The 17874-nt window shown below is 38.2% G+C and overlaps 1 protein-coding gene across 3 annotated transcripts in view; it reads left to right on the plus strand.

The window, feature by feature from the left end:
- The window catches only part of LOC133516929 (transient receptor potential-gamma protein), a 71722-nt gene that overhangs the window by 16004 nt on the left and 37844 nt on the right, over positions 1-17874 (plus strand). For all 3 annotated transcript variants that reach the window (XM_061849989.1, XM_061849990.1, XM_061849991.1), the window contains 2 exons: positions 4404-4597; positions 5111-5285. In XM_061849989.1, the coding sequence (XP_061705973.1) occupies positions 4404-4597; positions 5111-5285 (369 nt within the window). The remainder of the gene's footprint in view (positions 1-4403; positions 4598-5110; positions 5286-17874) is intronic.

Here is a 17874-nt window from a genome sequence, read left to right on the forward strand (position 1 = left end):
CAAAAGAATTGTGATCATGGGTGCCAAGTTCTGTGTAGAAAATCATTTTTACAATGCATTTATTTTACTTGGGATGTAGCAAATTCAAGTTCAAGAACCAATAGTAATTTAGTTTTGTAATATTTGTTATCACATGGTCCTATAATTCGTTTTTTTAGCATTAGAAAGATGATAAGCGATCTTGATGTGTAATTTTATCAACACTTTTGAAAAGTAAGTCGAGGCAAAATATGTTACAATTAGTAATCTTATATTATTATTAATCGTATATCATATACGATTATTAACATTATTTTGCTGTCATATGTACAATATTGTACATAGTAGTTATTATTATTATTGGAGTTTGTGGGCCTTTGAGTCCACGTCGACCAAGCAGTGATCTATTGTGACGGATCTTTAAAGTTCATTACTAATGCCCGTTGAATCCAGGAAATAATAGTTACTAAATTTTAAAAACGTTTTTCCATAAAAGACGTGTCAAGATTTTTTTCTAATGCTGAAAAAACGAAGTACAGTTATGAACCTAAAACGAGACGAATTCTTTTAGACATTTGAGGGTAGTAGTTAAAAAGTTTCAAGACATGAAAATCGGTTGAAGCCAGAACGACAGGGGACAGATCAAGCCAGTTTTTTATTTGGTTGGTTAACTAATAAATATATAAGTACCTGAAATTGTAAAAAAAACCATTGTTTTACATTTATTTAACTGCCTAAAGAAATACACTATAGACACATCACGTGTTATACGCGTGTTTTCTTGTTACTTACTACAAGAGATTTATTTCTCGAGTTTCTCGAGATATCTCGCCTCGAGGATTCTCGAGCAGAAACCCTATTTCAGTCGCATCACATTCTGATTCTATGTATACCTAATTAAAAATATAATAAGTATAAAACATCAGAGACCCCGTTATCAGTTGTGAAATTTTAATGATCTCATTAAAATTTCACAACTGATCTGCAAGGGCTGGCACTTACTCCTCCACCGTGCGGGTAATATTCCGCACCAAGCTATTGGGTAAAAATATGCATGTGGGGTAATTGTTCCCATCAAAAATATTTCAATGGAATTGTCAATACAATATAGTTGATGAAATTTTTTGATCAGTATCCACGTACTAATTTAAGAATATTAAATAACTATGAATACTTTAAAATATTTAATAGTGCTTCCTTAATGAGCCATACCCTAATGTCTGCATTGGGATTTGGGACCTCAGTGGACAGATTTAGCGCAGATCTATCCTGGTACTACCTCCCTGTGTAGAAACGGGCTTGATTATGGCATCAAAACTTGACTTGAATGAACTATAGAGGCAGAGGCAGTGGTGGGGCAAGACCAAAATCTGGTGTGAGCAAGGTACATTTGGTGAGGCCCTCTGGAGGCGTAAGAAATATTTTTACGTTGTATTGTTAAGAAGAGTATTTTTTTACGTTGAGTCCGAGTTATACGTAGGTATTTGAGGCACGAGGCCCCTCGGACCGCGAGGCCGTAGGCGGTCACTCACGTCGCCCACGCCTAGCGCCACCTCTGTATATAGAGGTCATATTTATACGCTACTATAGTATTATGTAATTTCTGGGCATTTGGCTGTATTCTGCAATTACAAAAAGTATTAAACAAGATTAAACTTATTTATTTTGTATGTAGGTATATTCGTACTCGTAGTCAGCAAAATATTTTGGTCCTATCTCATATATCCATTCCTTATACCGAGATACTAACTAAATAAAATAAACGTAATAGTTTTACTAACTCTGGTCCATCAATTTAATTTGTAACCACTTTTCCCCAACAAATATAATAAAGAAATTGTTAGCCGTTTTTTTTTTAATGCGAAATGTGTCGAACTGCTTTCACTTTGCACCCACAGTTCACGTGGTTCCAAAATATCGACTCAAAGGACATCAAATCCTGCTAATACACACTTTGTTCCAATTGCTCCCATCACCTTCGCCGGTGAATGGTACACCGCGATATCTTACTCACAGCGTACTCTTACCCGAATGACTCCATACATAATATATGTGCAGTGCCAACCCTTGCATTTTCATTATAAATTCACCACTGATAACGGGGGTTTGAACATCATCAATAGAATCGATTATATGCCCTTTGCAGATTTAATTGAGAATGGTAAAAAAATCGTGTCAAATGTGCACTATCATAACCCTATAATCGCTTAATGACATGTGTCAGCGTACCCATCGTGTTTAAAATACACTATAATAGTAGGTCCTGCGCTGAAATCATAATCATTTGGCAGTCTCTCTTGGCCAGTGTTTTATGCGCATTTCACCCCATTATTTATTTACCTTGCGTTGCGCGCGACTTGGACATAAATCTCACAAACTTTTGCAGTCCAAAGGCGGATGTGTTTTCCTGGTTATAAAATATCTGTTTTTCAAACCCGTTTGTCAAATTCGTGTGCTCGGGCAATGAACAACCAAACATACCTACAAACAAACATTTATAATATAATTAGAAAAGCGGCAAATTATATACCATCTGCCCTCGCAATAGGTACAAAATGCATCATTGGGAGCTAGGAGTGTTATTATAGCGGTCGTCTTTTGTATGTGTGTACATTCTGTTTATTATATTGCTCCAATATGAGCGAGATAAGACTCCACTGTGCCCCTTTATTTTGTAAGAGATAATCTTATCAAGCAATCAACGACTCTTTAGCGCCGCCAAAATTGAGCGGAGTGTTGATGGAGGATCCATTAAGCCATTACCTTTTAATTGCATACCTGTCCAATAATTACAATATTAATATTGACTAAGTATATCGGCTCACGGTTCACAAATTGAAATTAACGATGCCCAAGCTCGTATTTTAGTATTTACGGCCGACCTGGCAATAATTCTTGTGTATAACGATGAGTAAATATTAAAGACGCAGCTGTAAACCACAACACAGATACGTAATCGGGTCGTTGTCTGAGTATTGGAACTGAAGCACCTTCGCAGACTTATTACAGAAAGTGGCCAATGCCGGATTTAGAGGTCTGGAGGCCCTGGCCCCAAATTTTTTCCAAATAAAATGGTAAATTTACCGAATTCTCTATTGTGGGGGGCCCCTCTTTTGTGGAGGCCCGGGGCAGTAGCCCCGGTTGCCCTCCCCTAAATCCGGCCCTGAAAGTGGCTATCGAAATCTAAAACCAATTCTTAATAAATGGGTAAAACACAAAGTGGGTTGCGACGCGCGAATAATCGACCCAATCACGTTGCAAAAGTTCCATCTTTATTCCCGCTGTTTACACGAGTTACGAATGCAAATACAAACAGACGGATACCTATTGACTTTATTCAATAGGGGGAAGGGTATGGTGGTGAGGAGCGTCTCCATTTGCATAACGAGTAACATGGCAGTGAGCGGCCGGCGCCCTTCCCGTCGCGCTGACATCTTGTCACGGCTCTTGCTTGCACATCGCAACAAGTGACCTATTTTGCATCATTTTTCATACTAACAACATCGACAAGCCTAGAAGGTCAGCGGAACTGAGTCAGCTCCTTTGGGAGCTCATAATCGTTGTTTTGATAGATGGATCGGACTTATATTGATCGCCTTTAACCTAAACTGACAAGAAATATCTTATAAGAAAGCCGCGTAGCAGACAGCTCTGTTCAGAGATAACACGGGTATAATATTCCCTATTGAGATGGTAATTCGCGCTGAGGCTGATATTACACCGGTCCTCGCGGCTTTTGCATAATGTAGAGCCTTGAGAGTTTATAACACGGCGTACCAATTACCTTGTTTTAATCCGTCTCGGAAAATGTAGAGGGTTAACCGCATCTCACGGGGTTAATGGATTATGGCTTTCGGAGCTTAACCCGAACATGCAGGAGGACGTCAGGGAACGTCACCGAATATGTGCCTAATTGAATTTTAGAATACGCTAAAAGCGAGCATATCCTTACTTATACCTGTACCTTACTTATACATAATAAGCCTTTATAGTTCTATAACTACGGTCGTGCCATGCTTAAGTATATTTTTACGAGCTTCGTATCGGATATTTTTGCTGGTTGATTCTACAGATAAAATATATACATATTTAATATGTAGGTAGGTATATCAAACCGGGTCACTGTTTTTTATGTCGAAAATGACACATGGAGTAAACTCCATAATGAGGAGCTTCAACTGGGATCACATGCGTTGGCTGACTAACGCATAATAAACGCGAGTTACCTGTTTAATATATATTTAATTTGTCTGTGGTCTGTCTGTCGGAAGATTTGTTATTAAAATATGTATATACTTGCCCATATTTATATCTAAGGAAATCGTAGATCCGATTTTCACTTTACTGGCTCTCTATACTTCCACAGCAAGCACGCTGTCGGGCGTACCTGGTGTACTCGTAATTTATTCCTTGTTTGTGTGCAGCGGCACAGTATCCACGGGATGACAGAGGAGGAGAACGTGGTGCGTCCGCACCAAGAGATGGCAGTGCTATCGCTGGACGAGAAGAAGTACCTCCTCGGGGTGGAGCGAGGCGACGTGGCGGGAACCCGGCGCGTGCTGCTGCGCGCCAGGGAGACCCAGCACATTAACGTGGACTGCGTGGATCCCCTGGGAAGGCCAGTACCACTCGTATGCAATAACGACAGTTGGTCGACGAAAACTGTTGTATGACACTTTGAACTCTCGCGTTTTGTCAACATATTTAGTGATCACAACGAGTCTAACGTCATCCGTGACCACGACTGGTGCAATCCAGTTGAAACGTCGGATAAGGTAGAAATAATGAAATTAAGTATATCCTGTTAGACCCTTTGTAATACTTGTAATCACTAAATATGATGACTGTATGTTGTGTGATTCGTTGTGCAAGGGAGCTGTCAGTACAGAGGATAAAAATTGGGCCATCTTGTCAACAAGTTTGACAGTTGATGTGTTACAGAGCAGTTACTATAAATAATTTATTTTACAGAAATGTTTTGAATCCCTGAAAGTTTGATTACATTCGTTATCTCATTCATTACACTGGCCTTAATTTTGTAGGTATCTACCTTAAGTTAGCAATAAAGTGTAAATTAAAAAATATGTTCAAATTATATAAAATACAAGACCTAAAAGTATTTCATATTCAGGTCCGCGCTGTTGATGGCCATCGACAACGAGAACCTGGAGATGGTGGAACTGCTGCTTGAGTTCGGCGTTGAAACGCGCGACGCGCTGCTGCACGCCATCTCCGAGGAGTTCGTGGAGGCCGTCGAGGCGCTCCTGGACCACGAGGAGCGGTGCACCAAGCCTGGGGAATTGCATGTGAGTTGTGTTTAATATTCAGGTCCACTCTGCTGATAACCATATGGGTTATATGGGGATTTTCGGAAAAAAAGTGTAAGTACCTTTTACTTTATTCGAAAAACTATATCAACTTTAGGGTTATTTCGACTACGCGTCACGTAAATTAAATGTCCTAAGTTTTTCATACAAAATTTAGGTGTCAGTTTTCTGACGGTCCATACAAAATAAAAATTGGCCGTTTCGTGACAACAAAAACTATTAAATAACAGAAAAAAATGAATGTGAATACATTTTTTACGTTACGCCCATGTGATGGTAGCGAAACGGCAAAGCCACATATTTTGACTAAAGTGTAGAGTTTGTGAAGGTAAGGCTTGTAGGGTTAGAAGCTTGGCTCTACTTGAGATCTGGTACCTTTTTGACAGTGCGAGCCTTATGGTTTCGTCTTGGCAACATTTTACAAGAAAATGTTTTTGGTGGGATTTCACTTCTTTTTTTAAGTTGCTTCTTATGACAATCTTCTAGCCCCTAATTGAAAGGGTGAGGGTGACTAAAAATCCTGAAATATGTATTTTATTATTCATAACAAGGATATATATCAATTTTCAGACCTCTAGCAACAAATAAATTTGCGGAAACCTCATACAAATTTTTATCCTGTATTTAAGTTGGCACAGCCACTGTGCCAACTAATTTGCGTCTTATGCATATTTTACTTCCACCCTGCGAGCATAGAGCTCTGACACCCCACTCTGGACGGCCGGTAAAGGCAAGCTAGAGGTGAGGGTCCTGCGGCCCCTGTTCAGTGTTCACTCCAGCCGGCCTATCAAGGCAAGTCGGAGAGAGAGGCCTGGCCGACTCTCAGGGGTATGGGACCCAAAGGACGTCACTTCCCATTCAGCTCGCCACAAGCTGCCCTGGGGGCTTATTATTATTATTATTATTAATGTGACGACCTGTCAGGCCTAGTGGGTAGTGACCCTGCCTGTGAAGCCGATGGTCCCGGGTTCAAATCCTGGTAAGGGCATTTATTCGTGTGATGAGCATGGATATTTGTTCCTGAGTCATGGATATTTTCTATGTATTTAAGTATTTATAAATATGTATATATTATATATATCGTTGTCTAAGTACCCGTAACACAAGCCTTATTGAGCTTACTGTGGGACTTAGTCAATTTGTGTAATAATGTCCTATAATATTTATTTATTTACCTATTATTAATGTTTAGGTCATACTTAGCAACTCTTACTATCGGACCAACCTCGAAATCACGAAAATAAAAATTTACTCTCCCATAGAAAATTTCAACATCAGCAAAGTGTATGAAACAGTAATTTTTTTTCGCGTTTTCAGGTTTTGTCCCATACTAAAAGTTGCTCAGAATATCCTAAACAATAATGGGTATCTTTGCCTTTCGTTCTGTTACATACTGTAGAATATATATTTTAGCCAATTAAAACTTTTGAGAGCGTTGTGTATATCCTGGAGATCGCTGCTAGACCACGAGGAGCGATGCACGAAATTCAAAGAATAAAACGTGTCTCCGAGTCTGCCAACTGAAGAAGATAACCGCCATCGCCAGTGCGTGGGCACTGATTTATCAAAAGTTTTGACAATCAGACTGATAATATGACGGTTTTAAATGGGTACAATATTTCAAATATGCATATATTATATATACAAGGTGCTCGTGAGCATTGCGAGAGATTTTAACGATGCATTCCTGATAATATTTAGAAACTAAAATGTCATATAATTTTTTCTTGATTCCTGGTTTCAGAGATTATTAATTTTTTTTCGAAATAATTTTTTCTCCATAAGTCAGTACAAAACACCTTTTGGCTGCGGTGTTGCCACTTTGAGGACTTGTCTGGACATACCTATTTATTGACATCGATATAATTAAAAAAAAAAACATTCATGAGGCTACCCTCAAATAAAAAATAAAAAACTTTTTAGTGTATTTTAGGTTAAGTTTTTATTACTAAAATTTACGTTTTTTGTACAGAAGTGTTCAGAAATCGAAAAAAAAAATTTTTTTTGGCGAAATTCACAATTTTTTTTACTAATGGTTAATTAACTAGGTCGACAACGGTACAACAGTCAACATGGAACAGTTATCTCACAGTTTACTACCTGCATTACTTTAATTGAAATTTGAAATTAAGATAAGATTTAATTTTGAGCTACTTATAGTAGTCACTGTTTCTTCGAGTGACTGATTTCACCGCCCCTTTTGGATTTAACACACATGATTTAGAACAATCCCTTTTGAATTGTTTCAACTAAATTATAATGAGGCAAACATACTGTTATTTCTAATGAATAAATGGGGGACTAAAGTAGCACAGATATAAAGCACTTGGCGAAACGGGTCGTTATTCTTGGGATAAGCCGCAGGCCTGTAAAAACCGTGGAGTGCTCTGGTTTGGGATGGGAAGGTACTCGTATTTATATTTCCGCTTGTTTTATGAGCGTATACAATGTAACCAAAGTCTCTGGACATTGGCTGAAATTACATGTAGTGTTCTAGTGTTACTACTCCGAAAAATTGTCCCAAATTGACTGTACACCTATTTTATTTATTGTTTCTGGATATTTTTTCCTGAATTCCTGGGTACTTTTCACGCATATCTTGAAATTTAAGAAATTGATTGTATTAATTATGCAAATCTCTTAGAAATATACTGGCTGGATTTATGTTTCGGACATTAATGCCAATAACATCCAAATGGGGAGTAAGTGTCTTTTATAATAAGTAAGTACTTGAATTAACTATAATAATTTAGTGCTCCACCAATTGTTTGTTAACCTGTTGCTACCGGTGGGAACCTACAGATATAACTATTGTGCAATTGATACCTGAAGGTTCTCCGAATAATTATTAAATAAATAAATAAATAACCTAACCTACCTTCATTCAATTTATTGAAGGATGTGGTTTTGTTACTTCTATTTCTATTTATTCATGGCTTAAAAATGATTATGTAGTGTTTTTTTTGAATAGATGAAAACAATCTATACATATAATAAAGCTGAAGGGGGTCGAAAGTCTGTACATGGAAGATATTCGAAAAAAAGTAGGCTATACTAAGAATCGTTAACAGAACACGTTCCAACAGTTTTTAGAATTTACGTCTGTTTGTCTGTTTCTCTGTTTGTCTGTTTATTTGACCTCGCATCACGTGAAAACGGCTGAACGGATTTTGATGCAAACTTTACTAATCTGTCGAGAAAATGCCCGGCCAAGTTATAGACTATAAAAATTCAACCCCTAGAAGGGGGGGTAGCCACTACACTCGATTGAGTTAAGTTTGCACCTGAATCTTATGGCGCTACTTAGGAAGGAGGTGCAAACTTTTACAACAAATATGTGCTACGAGTATCGAGTACCCTGCTAAACTAACAGATATGGTGCTGAAATTAAGCCACCGAGGAAGGATTTTGCCAAATTAACTCTAAAGTTAGAAGAGGGGGGTACGGATATCAATTCAATTTCAATTGTGTTGATGTAATAATACAACGAAATTAAACGACAGTAAATTAATTGCCATACATTGCACACTGTCATCTTTTGGAAAACTGAGTAAAAATTTAATAATCAAGTAAACTAATAATTTTTAAGAAAAAAAAACCGACTTCAATGAGGTAGACCGGTGAAAGAACGATTATTGTTGATTTTTGATTTCATACAATTAAATTAAAAAGACAGCGTCCTACGCCTAATTATGTAGAAAAGGAGGTAACATGCTTTTTTGTGTCACTGCACCCACCTTGACACATTTCAGATTTGTCCTATGGTTGACTGGTAAGATACCCGCAATAGGGTATTCGACTGTATTTAAGATAAATTATTTCACACCATGCATGAAATAAAGCACCAGATAATTATTAACAGTGCCGGATTAAGATATTTTGATGCCCTAAGCATTTCTAGACCATGGTGCCCCCTCACCAAGATTACATTGAATTTTCTTGGTATATTGAGTGCCGTTTATTGCTGCATTACAGCTGAGAATATAATTTTCAATCCATCACATCATTTTATCACGGAAATTGATAGTACTGCAGCAGTAATGTTCCAACAGTAGGTAAGGTCAAGTGTAAGCAAATTCGAAGACCGTTCTTCACATAAGGCCAGAGGCCGAACCAACCAATGTCCTAGTGTAAGCGAAGACGCAAGACATAGGCCGTACTCCGCACAGGGTTTTGCGACCTCTACCTAGAGCTTTCCTGCGAAACTCATTCATGTGAGGGCAAAGGCCGAGCTTCTGTAGGGGCTTAGCCATTGGCCATTGGTTCTTGTCAGAACAAGGCCACAAGTGTCTTAAATAGCAAATTATTGTTTACGACAACGGAACTTAATAGGGTAAGTTTTAAAATTACCTCTGACCCGACGCGACTTTTCAAGGACGGCGTTGTACCCATGGTCTCGGAGAAGACGGTAAAGTAGACATCATTATCTTGAGGTTGGAGGTAATTTTAGAAAGTTTTCTTAAATAATAATGTGTCACAATTAGGCCAATAAAATTAGATTTTTTCGAATTTGTTCCTAATACTCGTAACGCGTGTAATCCAAGTTTGCTCCATCCCAGGAGGTGTGCATAAATGTTTCCTCTTTTTCAGTTTTTTTGCTTGTAAATCGAAAACGGTAAGTCCGACGGACAGTTTGTTCTAATTGATATCTGAGGATCCGAAATGTAATTTAACTATGTTCTTGCAATAAAATATATTGATTGATTGATTGAAGGTAATAATATATAATAATATATGTATTCGTATAAATTGTAAAAATGGTCAACATTTTTTTTTTTGCTCAAATTATGTTAATAATCCGAAAACGCCTTCTTACCATTGTCTAATCCACCAAGTGCTATTGTAATTGATAGTGGGTTCCTTCTACATGGAGTGGTTTGGTAATCCAAAGGAAAAAAATATCTCCTAAGGATCCCAAAATGTATGCACACCTCCTGGGATGGAGCGAACTCGGATTACATGCATTTAGGACCAAATGAAAGTATCAAAACAATTTCCAGCTTGCTGGGAATTAATTCCTCAAAACGCTATTTTTGGATCTAATTTGATTGGTTTAAATCGTGAAAGTTTAAATCAGTGTTTTTAAAGGCAAAGTCTAAGGCTGAACGCGCGGAGCGTTCAATCGGCGCTTACGGATGAGGCCAAAGGTCGAGCTGGAAGAAAGCAAGGCTTGAATTTGACCAATGGCGAGGTATGAATGGCTTGGCGTCCGGAGCGTCCGAGCGCGGAGCGTTATCATACAATACAACCAATGACATGGTGTGAGCAAGGCAGGAGACCCAGCTGAGAGAGAGGACAGCTTGGATTTGGATCCATGGCCAAGTGAAAGTGAGGCAGTTTGCATAAAGTAGCGTCGCATAAGACCTAACGCCGAACTGCAAAAGAGTGGCTTGAAATCGAACCTATGTAATCACAGTTCTCATACTGCTCGGCCTTTGGCTTAACTCGAAAGCGCAACTTCATAAGATGCTTTTGGTTTTCGGCCTTCGAGGGGCCTTTTATAACACTTTGACAATTAGGTCGCAGCATCGCGGCTCTGCACCAACTCGGCCTGGCCGATCTTGCGTGCAAGAGAGTAAAATACGCTACAAAATGGGTAATCTACGTCGAGAAAATCGGTTGGGCACAAGCCCGACGGTAAGATTTTTTTTTGGCCATGAGCTTTCAGGGCCTCCGCGTAAGGTTGGAGATGTGCTTACATGTCCTCACTCTCTTACGACCCTTCGTTATTAGATGGGTACCTACTTGCACATGTATTAAAAAGTTTCGTGTACATAAGTACTACACTACGGCTGCAGCCTGCCCTTTTTTCCTAGATTTTGGTGCCCCCCTAGACGTGGTGCCCTAAGCAAGTGCTTATTTTGCTTAATGGTTAATCCGGCACTGATTATTAAAAAAACTAAATAGGATAGATATATAAAAATGTGTATTGAAAACCTAACTGCTTGACAAACATGCACAGAGAGCAAATTGCCAAACGTGAACTATGCATCGTTGAAGAGTTCCATTCTGTTCATCATGAACTGTTCCACTTTATCAAATGTCACTTCTACAAATGTAAATACTTGATTTGTTGATGAAAATACAAAAATCACTATATGTATGCCTTTCACATTTGAAGAGTTCCCTCGATTCCTCATGGATCCCATCGTCAGAACTCGAACTTGACAAAAAAATATCTTGAAAATCTAATTTACTTAACAAACACAGCGAAGAGGACAAATCGCCAAACGTGTACTGTGTGTGTGTATCGTTGAAGAGTTCCATTCTGATCATCATCAGCAGTTCCACTTCATCAAATGTCACTTTTTTAAATGTAAATGCTAGATTTGTTAAATAAAATACAAAAATCATTATATGTATGACTTTCATATTTGAAGAGTTCCCTCGATTCTCCTCCTTTTGAAATCTTGAAGTCGGTTAAAATAGAGGAATTCCTAGTTGCGATTTTTCCATACAAACGCTCTCGACTGATTCCTCCCTGGATTTTTAACCTAGAGCAGTGATTTTTTCAAATAAGATCAATATCATCAATATCTGTGCCGCTATGTTTTGCTTTTTTGGATTATTTTATTTTGAAGAAAGATACAGCGCCTCGAAAATCGCAAAAACAGCTAAATTGAATTGGCTGTAAAAAAAGGCACAGTATACAAATATGACAAAAAATATCCAAAAAATCAAAACATAGCGGCATAGATTATTTCTTCCTCTTGCAATTTCTAAAATTTCATAATGATTAGTTGCGTTTTGGAGGAGGAAACAGTCGAGAGCGAAACCTCGATTTTTGAGTTTTTTGCGAGTGAATTTCGGTCCGAGCTGCAGTTGTCCTTATCGCACGAATTGGAGGCGGAGACAGTTTCTAAATATACGTACACAGAAGGAATAGTGATGGGCATAACATCCTTATTAGGGATTGCAGACCGGTACTGTTTTAAAGAACCGGGATTTCCCGGTACTTTCGGAACTGGTCTAATTATTTCATTATTTTAAATAAAACGACAGCATTTTGCGATTTGACCACCTTTCGTATTATAATTTAATAATCACATTTTCTTTTATTACGTAGTAGGCAATTTTTTTTAGAAATATATTATTTTACATTGCTCACACTTGTGCGTCACAAGTAAAAGATAACTACTTTGATGTTTGCCACTAGATAGCAAATTTAATGAAATTACATTGACGAGGGGATTTATATATAAGTATCGCAGTCGTATTGTATAATCCGCCGTATTACATTACGGCTAGCCGATATCAAAATAAGGGCCATTTTGAAATGCGGCGGTTCAACGATTAAGGTATGTTGGGTAAATACCGGATGCGGGTGAAGAACGTAGGACATTCATTTCCCCTTAATTTGGCTTTATTTTTTAATGTTGGCAACATTATGTAAGACGCCATTTCATTGCGCCTCGACTGTCAGTGTCCCCGCGTCGCTCAGGGAGTCGGGCTCGTGCTATGTGCAATCACAGAGAGCAAGGTAAATTTCGCGAATTCTTCCTTCTATCCGATCTTCGCTCTGTAATTTATTTTGCGTATTGTGATGAAATTGTGTTTGTTTTTGTTATTGTGTTAACAGACCTAGCACTGCTGTAGACCGATATCCGATCTTGACCCTTCCAGGTAAAGATCGGACCAGAAACAATCAGATCTTTACCTATTTAAAAAACAGCAGTGATTATCAAACTTTAAATTTTCTTCAATTTACCTACTCACCTTAATTATCACATTTATTGTTTTCTTGATCACACTTTCGTACCATTATTTTTATCCAGTACCACTACCAGCGCGACGGTTACTGACAATGTAATTTTTTTAATTTCCGCAACCCAAAGGTTGCCTTTTAGCGATAAGACCGCATGTTGTTTACCTGTGCTTATGTGTATGTTTTCTTTTATTGAGGTGTGCAAGAAAGAGTATTTATATTGTATAGGGATGATGATACATGTTGAAATTTATAACAAAATCGAGTTAAATATCGCAATAAAGTACCTACACATACGGATGCATATGTAGATGTGCACGCATACATACATTGCTAGTTTCGGATACAAAATAGAGATAGGGTTTCGAAATTAGTTTCCTTAAAACGCTTCAAGAGGGCTCTCTTTTCCTATATATTTACTTTACTCTTTACATACGATCCTTACATTTTATAAAAAAAAAGATTGTATATCAACTATATATATATATATATATATATATACATAATTGCAAAATGAAACCAACAAAATCGCAATTTTAATTATTTTCCATACTTCAAGATGGGCTCTCAGTGACCTTGACCTTTTTAAAGAACTACTTAGTCTTTTTGATTTCTAAGTTTGATTCTTATTTTTTTGGCGACCTTCATTAAAAATGACTGGGCACGATAATTATTTATTTTGATTTTTGACCCTCCTACTTAATTACTTAATATCTTCCAGTACATTCCATTCAATAAACAATACATTTACACTTTCCCTAAACCTGTACAGTTCACGAAATCTTAAATTGTCAAAACTTCGCAACGTATCTATTATTTTAGTATTTTTTTTATTACTTCGGGTAAACCTTACAATAAGAGGTTTCTTAGCACATTGTTTACTTATCAAATTGCCTTATGACATAGGTATCAAAGTTTGAGAGCCACAATTTTACCAATTTTTGTATCAGGGTTAAGATCGGATACAAAAGGGTAGACACCGGACCTATTTCTTTGTGATACCTTATTCTCTTTCCATTAGAAGCACCTTTTTTTCACCATCCAATGTTCTCCCTTGATGGCAAAACACTCGTTACCCTAAAAAAAAGTATGTCTCATCTTTACACAGGTACAAAACTAAAACCGTTCTATATTGAAGATTACCAAAATTCAGGCCGAATCTACGGTTATTATTTAACGATTTGCTACGTACTTCAAGAATCTGTCACGTGTTGAGATCTCGAAAAAACATTTTTTCACGAGTTCTCTCAATTGGTCCCAAAATTGTCCGGCATTATCCCAACGTACTTTACCCAGATTGTCATTGCGATGCGTTCTTCAATAAGGCGGCCCAAGTTTAGCCCCATCGTACTACAAGTTAAATAGATTGTAGTTTAACCATAGGTATATTTATACCTACTTACAAAATTTTATAACACACCATGATCACTCCCAACTTACTGATACGGATAGGTACAGTCAAGTGTAAAAATGTGGGTGTACACATCTTACTCAAAAATATGTCCCATAGCATCTTATTCCAGTGTAATAAGAGCGTAGTACCATATTTATGAGACAATTCTTTCGATACATATTTTTGCACTTGACTGTACGACGTCAACCGAAGCTGAGACATCATTCTTTTTTGCAGTTTTACCTATGGTAATTAATATCAATCAATCATTTATTATTTCGTCATCATAGGTGTAAAATACATTTAGTACAGGTGATAGGGTGTTTGGTATTAGGGTGTAATAGATACAGTATAATATATTACGTGGTAACAACAAAAACAACTTGCGTCGGGCAGCGCAGAATAAATTCCGTCTGGCTCGCGGGCGATGTCGACGGAACGGTGCGCAATGAGCGAGCGCACGAGTCTCTCGTCTGTGTGCGCGCACTCACACTTAGATAGCTCCGGCTCCCGCCCACCGTAGCGCGACAGAAACATAGCTTCAAAAATTCGAGATTTGAAAAGTTGCTCAGCTAGGAATTGCTCTTAAAATAGTACATTACGATACAAGTGCGAAAAATAGGAAATTCGAAACGAGTGGCGATAAATTAAAACACGACCGAAGGGAGTGTTTTAAATCGACACGAGTTGCGAATTACCTATTCGCACATGTATCGTACAACGTTTTACAGTACATATGGCCCTTTAAATGTTCGACACAGTAACATAATATGCTACTTCTCGCACTAGTGCTATAAAGTAGCCCCATATGTACTGTAAATGAGTTTACTTACATATCAACACGCGTATAACTGCATAATTATTCAAAAAAATATTTTCTCCGTCATGAATTATACCTAATCATAATTTTATCGTATCCATATTCATACGTATCGCCTCTTTTAAGCACTTAATAATGGCTACGAAGGTGGGTACAATGAAAAAAATATATATCTGATGTTTGCGGTGTAAATGTCAAACGATTTGGGACTCGCATTTTATACGCGTTAAAATGCCATAAGAACTAAAAACTGAAAATGCCTTCCCGAAAAAAAGCGAACCTTTCACGAAAGTCTCGCAACGCATTGAGGTTACGAAACTATAGCGACGATCGTGATTTTAGGCGTAGCCACAACTACCAGAGACGTTATGCAGGCTCGTTCCATCCATTGAAAATCTCATTCGGAGCGTGTACGGAGACCTGAGCCATTCTTGGGTTTGTGAGAGATCCATACTCACGCCCATAGAGGAACGGTCCATGCTCACGTAGAAAAATGAGCAGGCGGAAATCGAAGGTGAACATGCAGTATATAATTCCATTAACACTGTCTTGGATGATGGCAATGTCACAACATACCCGGTAGAGTTCCTTAGTTCCTTAGCTCATTGAGTGCTTCAGGACTCCCAGAACACACATTAACCCTGAAAGTTGGAGTTCCAATCATGCTTCTTCGGGATTTGTCGCCTCCGAAATTATGCAACGGAACCCAGCTAAAAGTAGTGCAGCTGCAGCGAAACCTCATTGAGGTGCAGATCCTGACGGGGTGCGGCGCCGCAGAAGTCGTGTTCATCCCGCGCATCCCCCTCATCCTGAGCAATTTCCCGTTCCACTTCAAGCGCCTACAGTTCTCCGTGAGCGTCTGCTTCGCCATGAACATCAACAAGTCGCAGAAGCAGACGCTGCGCGCCGCTGGCGTAGACCTGCGCACGGGCTGCTTCTCGCACGGGCAGCTCTACGTGGCGTGCTCGCGCGTTACCAGCTGCACGGAGCTATTCGTGCTGATGCCCGCCGAGGAGACTCGCAATGTGGTGTACAAATAAATTAGTATGTAACTGTAGATATAATTATATGTATACATTTAGTTGTGCATACATAAACATAACTGTAAACAAAATGTAAATACTCGGCCTCAAGTTTTTGATATCTACGAAAATTCTCCTTTCCTCTAATCCTACTTCTAACTAATAGGTATTACACCTAAATTCGATAGTGTTCGGAAGTATGGATTTCTATGGGTATATTTCTTACCTTTTCATGCTTAGACTGATTGGTCTGGAGCACCGATTTGGATGATATTTTCCATGGACATGATTTGGATAGGTACAGTCAAGGACGCAAAAAAAAATACAAAAGTGGAACTGTACCTATTCTCCGATATACATCTACTACTCTATGTCGTTTAAATCACGTCAAAAATTTGAATAAGGACGAATTTGAAAAAAATAACAATTGATTTTGGAGTGTAGTTTTATTAAGTGGTACCTAATTGTAAAATATTTTATCTAGACTACAGTCCTCTAGCGTATCCATCTGTCAACTTTACTTCAAGTTCCACCTCTAGGGGAGAGGCAGAGAAATTAGTGGTGAATGAGCCGGTTACTGACACAGATCGAATACCACGCGGGCGGAGCCGCGGGCACAGCTAGTCATTTCTAAATTTTATCTTCTTTCTCGCGTTGTCCCGGCATTTTGCCATGGCTCATGAGAGCCTGGGGCTCGCTTGACAACTAATCCCAAGATTTGGCATAGACACAATTTTTTACGAAAGCGACTGCCATCTGCCCTTCCAACCCAGAGGGTAAACTAGGCCTTGTTGGGATTAGTCCGGTTTCCTCACGATGTTTTCCTTCACCGAAAAGCGACTGGTAAATATCAAATGATATTTCGTACATAAGTTCCGAAAAACTCATTGGTACGAGCCGGGGTTTGAACCCGCGACCTCCGGATTGCAAGTCGCACGCTCTTACCGCTAGGCCACCAGCGCTTCTTCTTATTTCTAAATTTTATAAAAAAAAAATATTTAATCGAGATTAAATAGTAGGTAATATAGTATGGATTTATTTATAAATAAGTTAATAGTTTTGAAATTTTCTTGTTTATCAATGGAGTTGCATAATCCATGGACTGATCAAAAGCAATAAATGGTAAATAGTTCAATTTTCGGAAAATAATGTACCGATTGTTATAATTATAACATTTATAACGTATAACGGGTTGGCTTAAAGTAATGAGAAATCTTATTTACGAAAACCAGAGAATAAAGACAATAGTTATCAGTGGCGGTGCGTCACAAATATTCGTAGGGAACCCGGAGCTAATATTGCTTTCCTTTTCTCCATGAATCGATCGTGAAAGTACTCAACGGGCTGAAATTAGACAAGCCGATGGGAATCGAGTTCTTTGAACGATCCGCCACTGATAGTTATAGTTTTATGGACTTTATAATGACCAATTAGAACATATCCAGCATTAAAAGCAAATACTATAATATAACAAAATGCTCCCTTTCTTTAACTTCGCGTAACTTGCTTCTGACCGTTTACATTACACGTTGGACAACTTTCAAGTCGAATCTCTTAATTACTTACTTTTAAATATTCATTGTTAATTTTAATTATTATTTATTTTATTTTCAAAATAATTTACCACC

This window comes from Cydia pomonella, chromosome 4 (genome assembly GCF_033807575.1).
Source record: "Cydia pomonella isolate Wapato2018A chromosome 4, ilCydPomo1, whole genome shotgun sequence".
Lineage (NCBI taxonomy): Eukaryota > Metazoa > Arthropoda > Insecta > Lepidoptera > Tortricidae > Cydia > Cydia pomonella.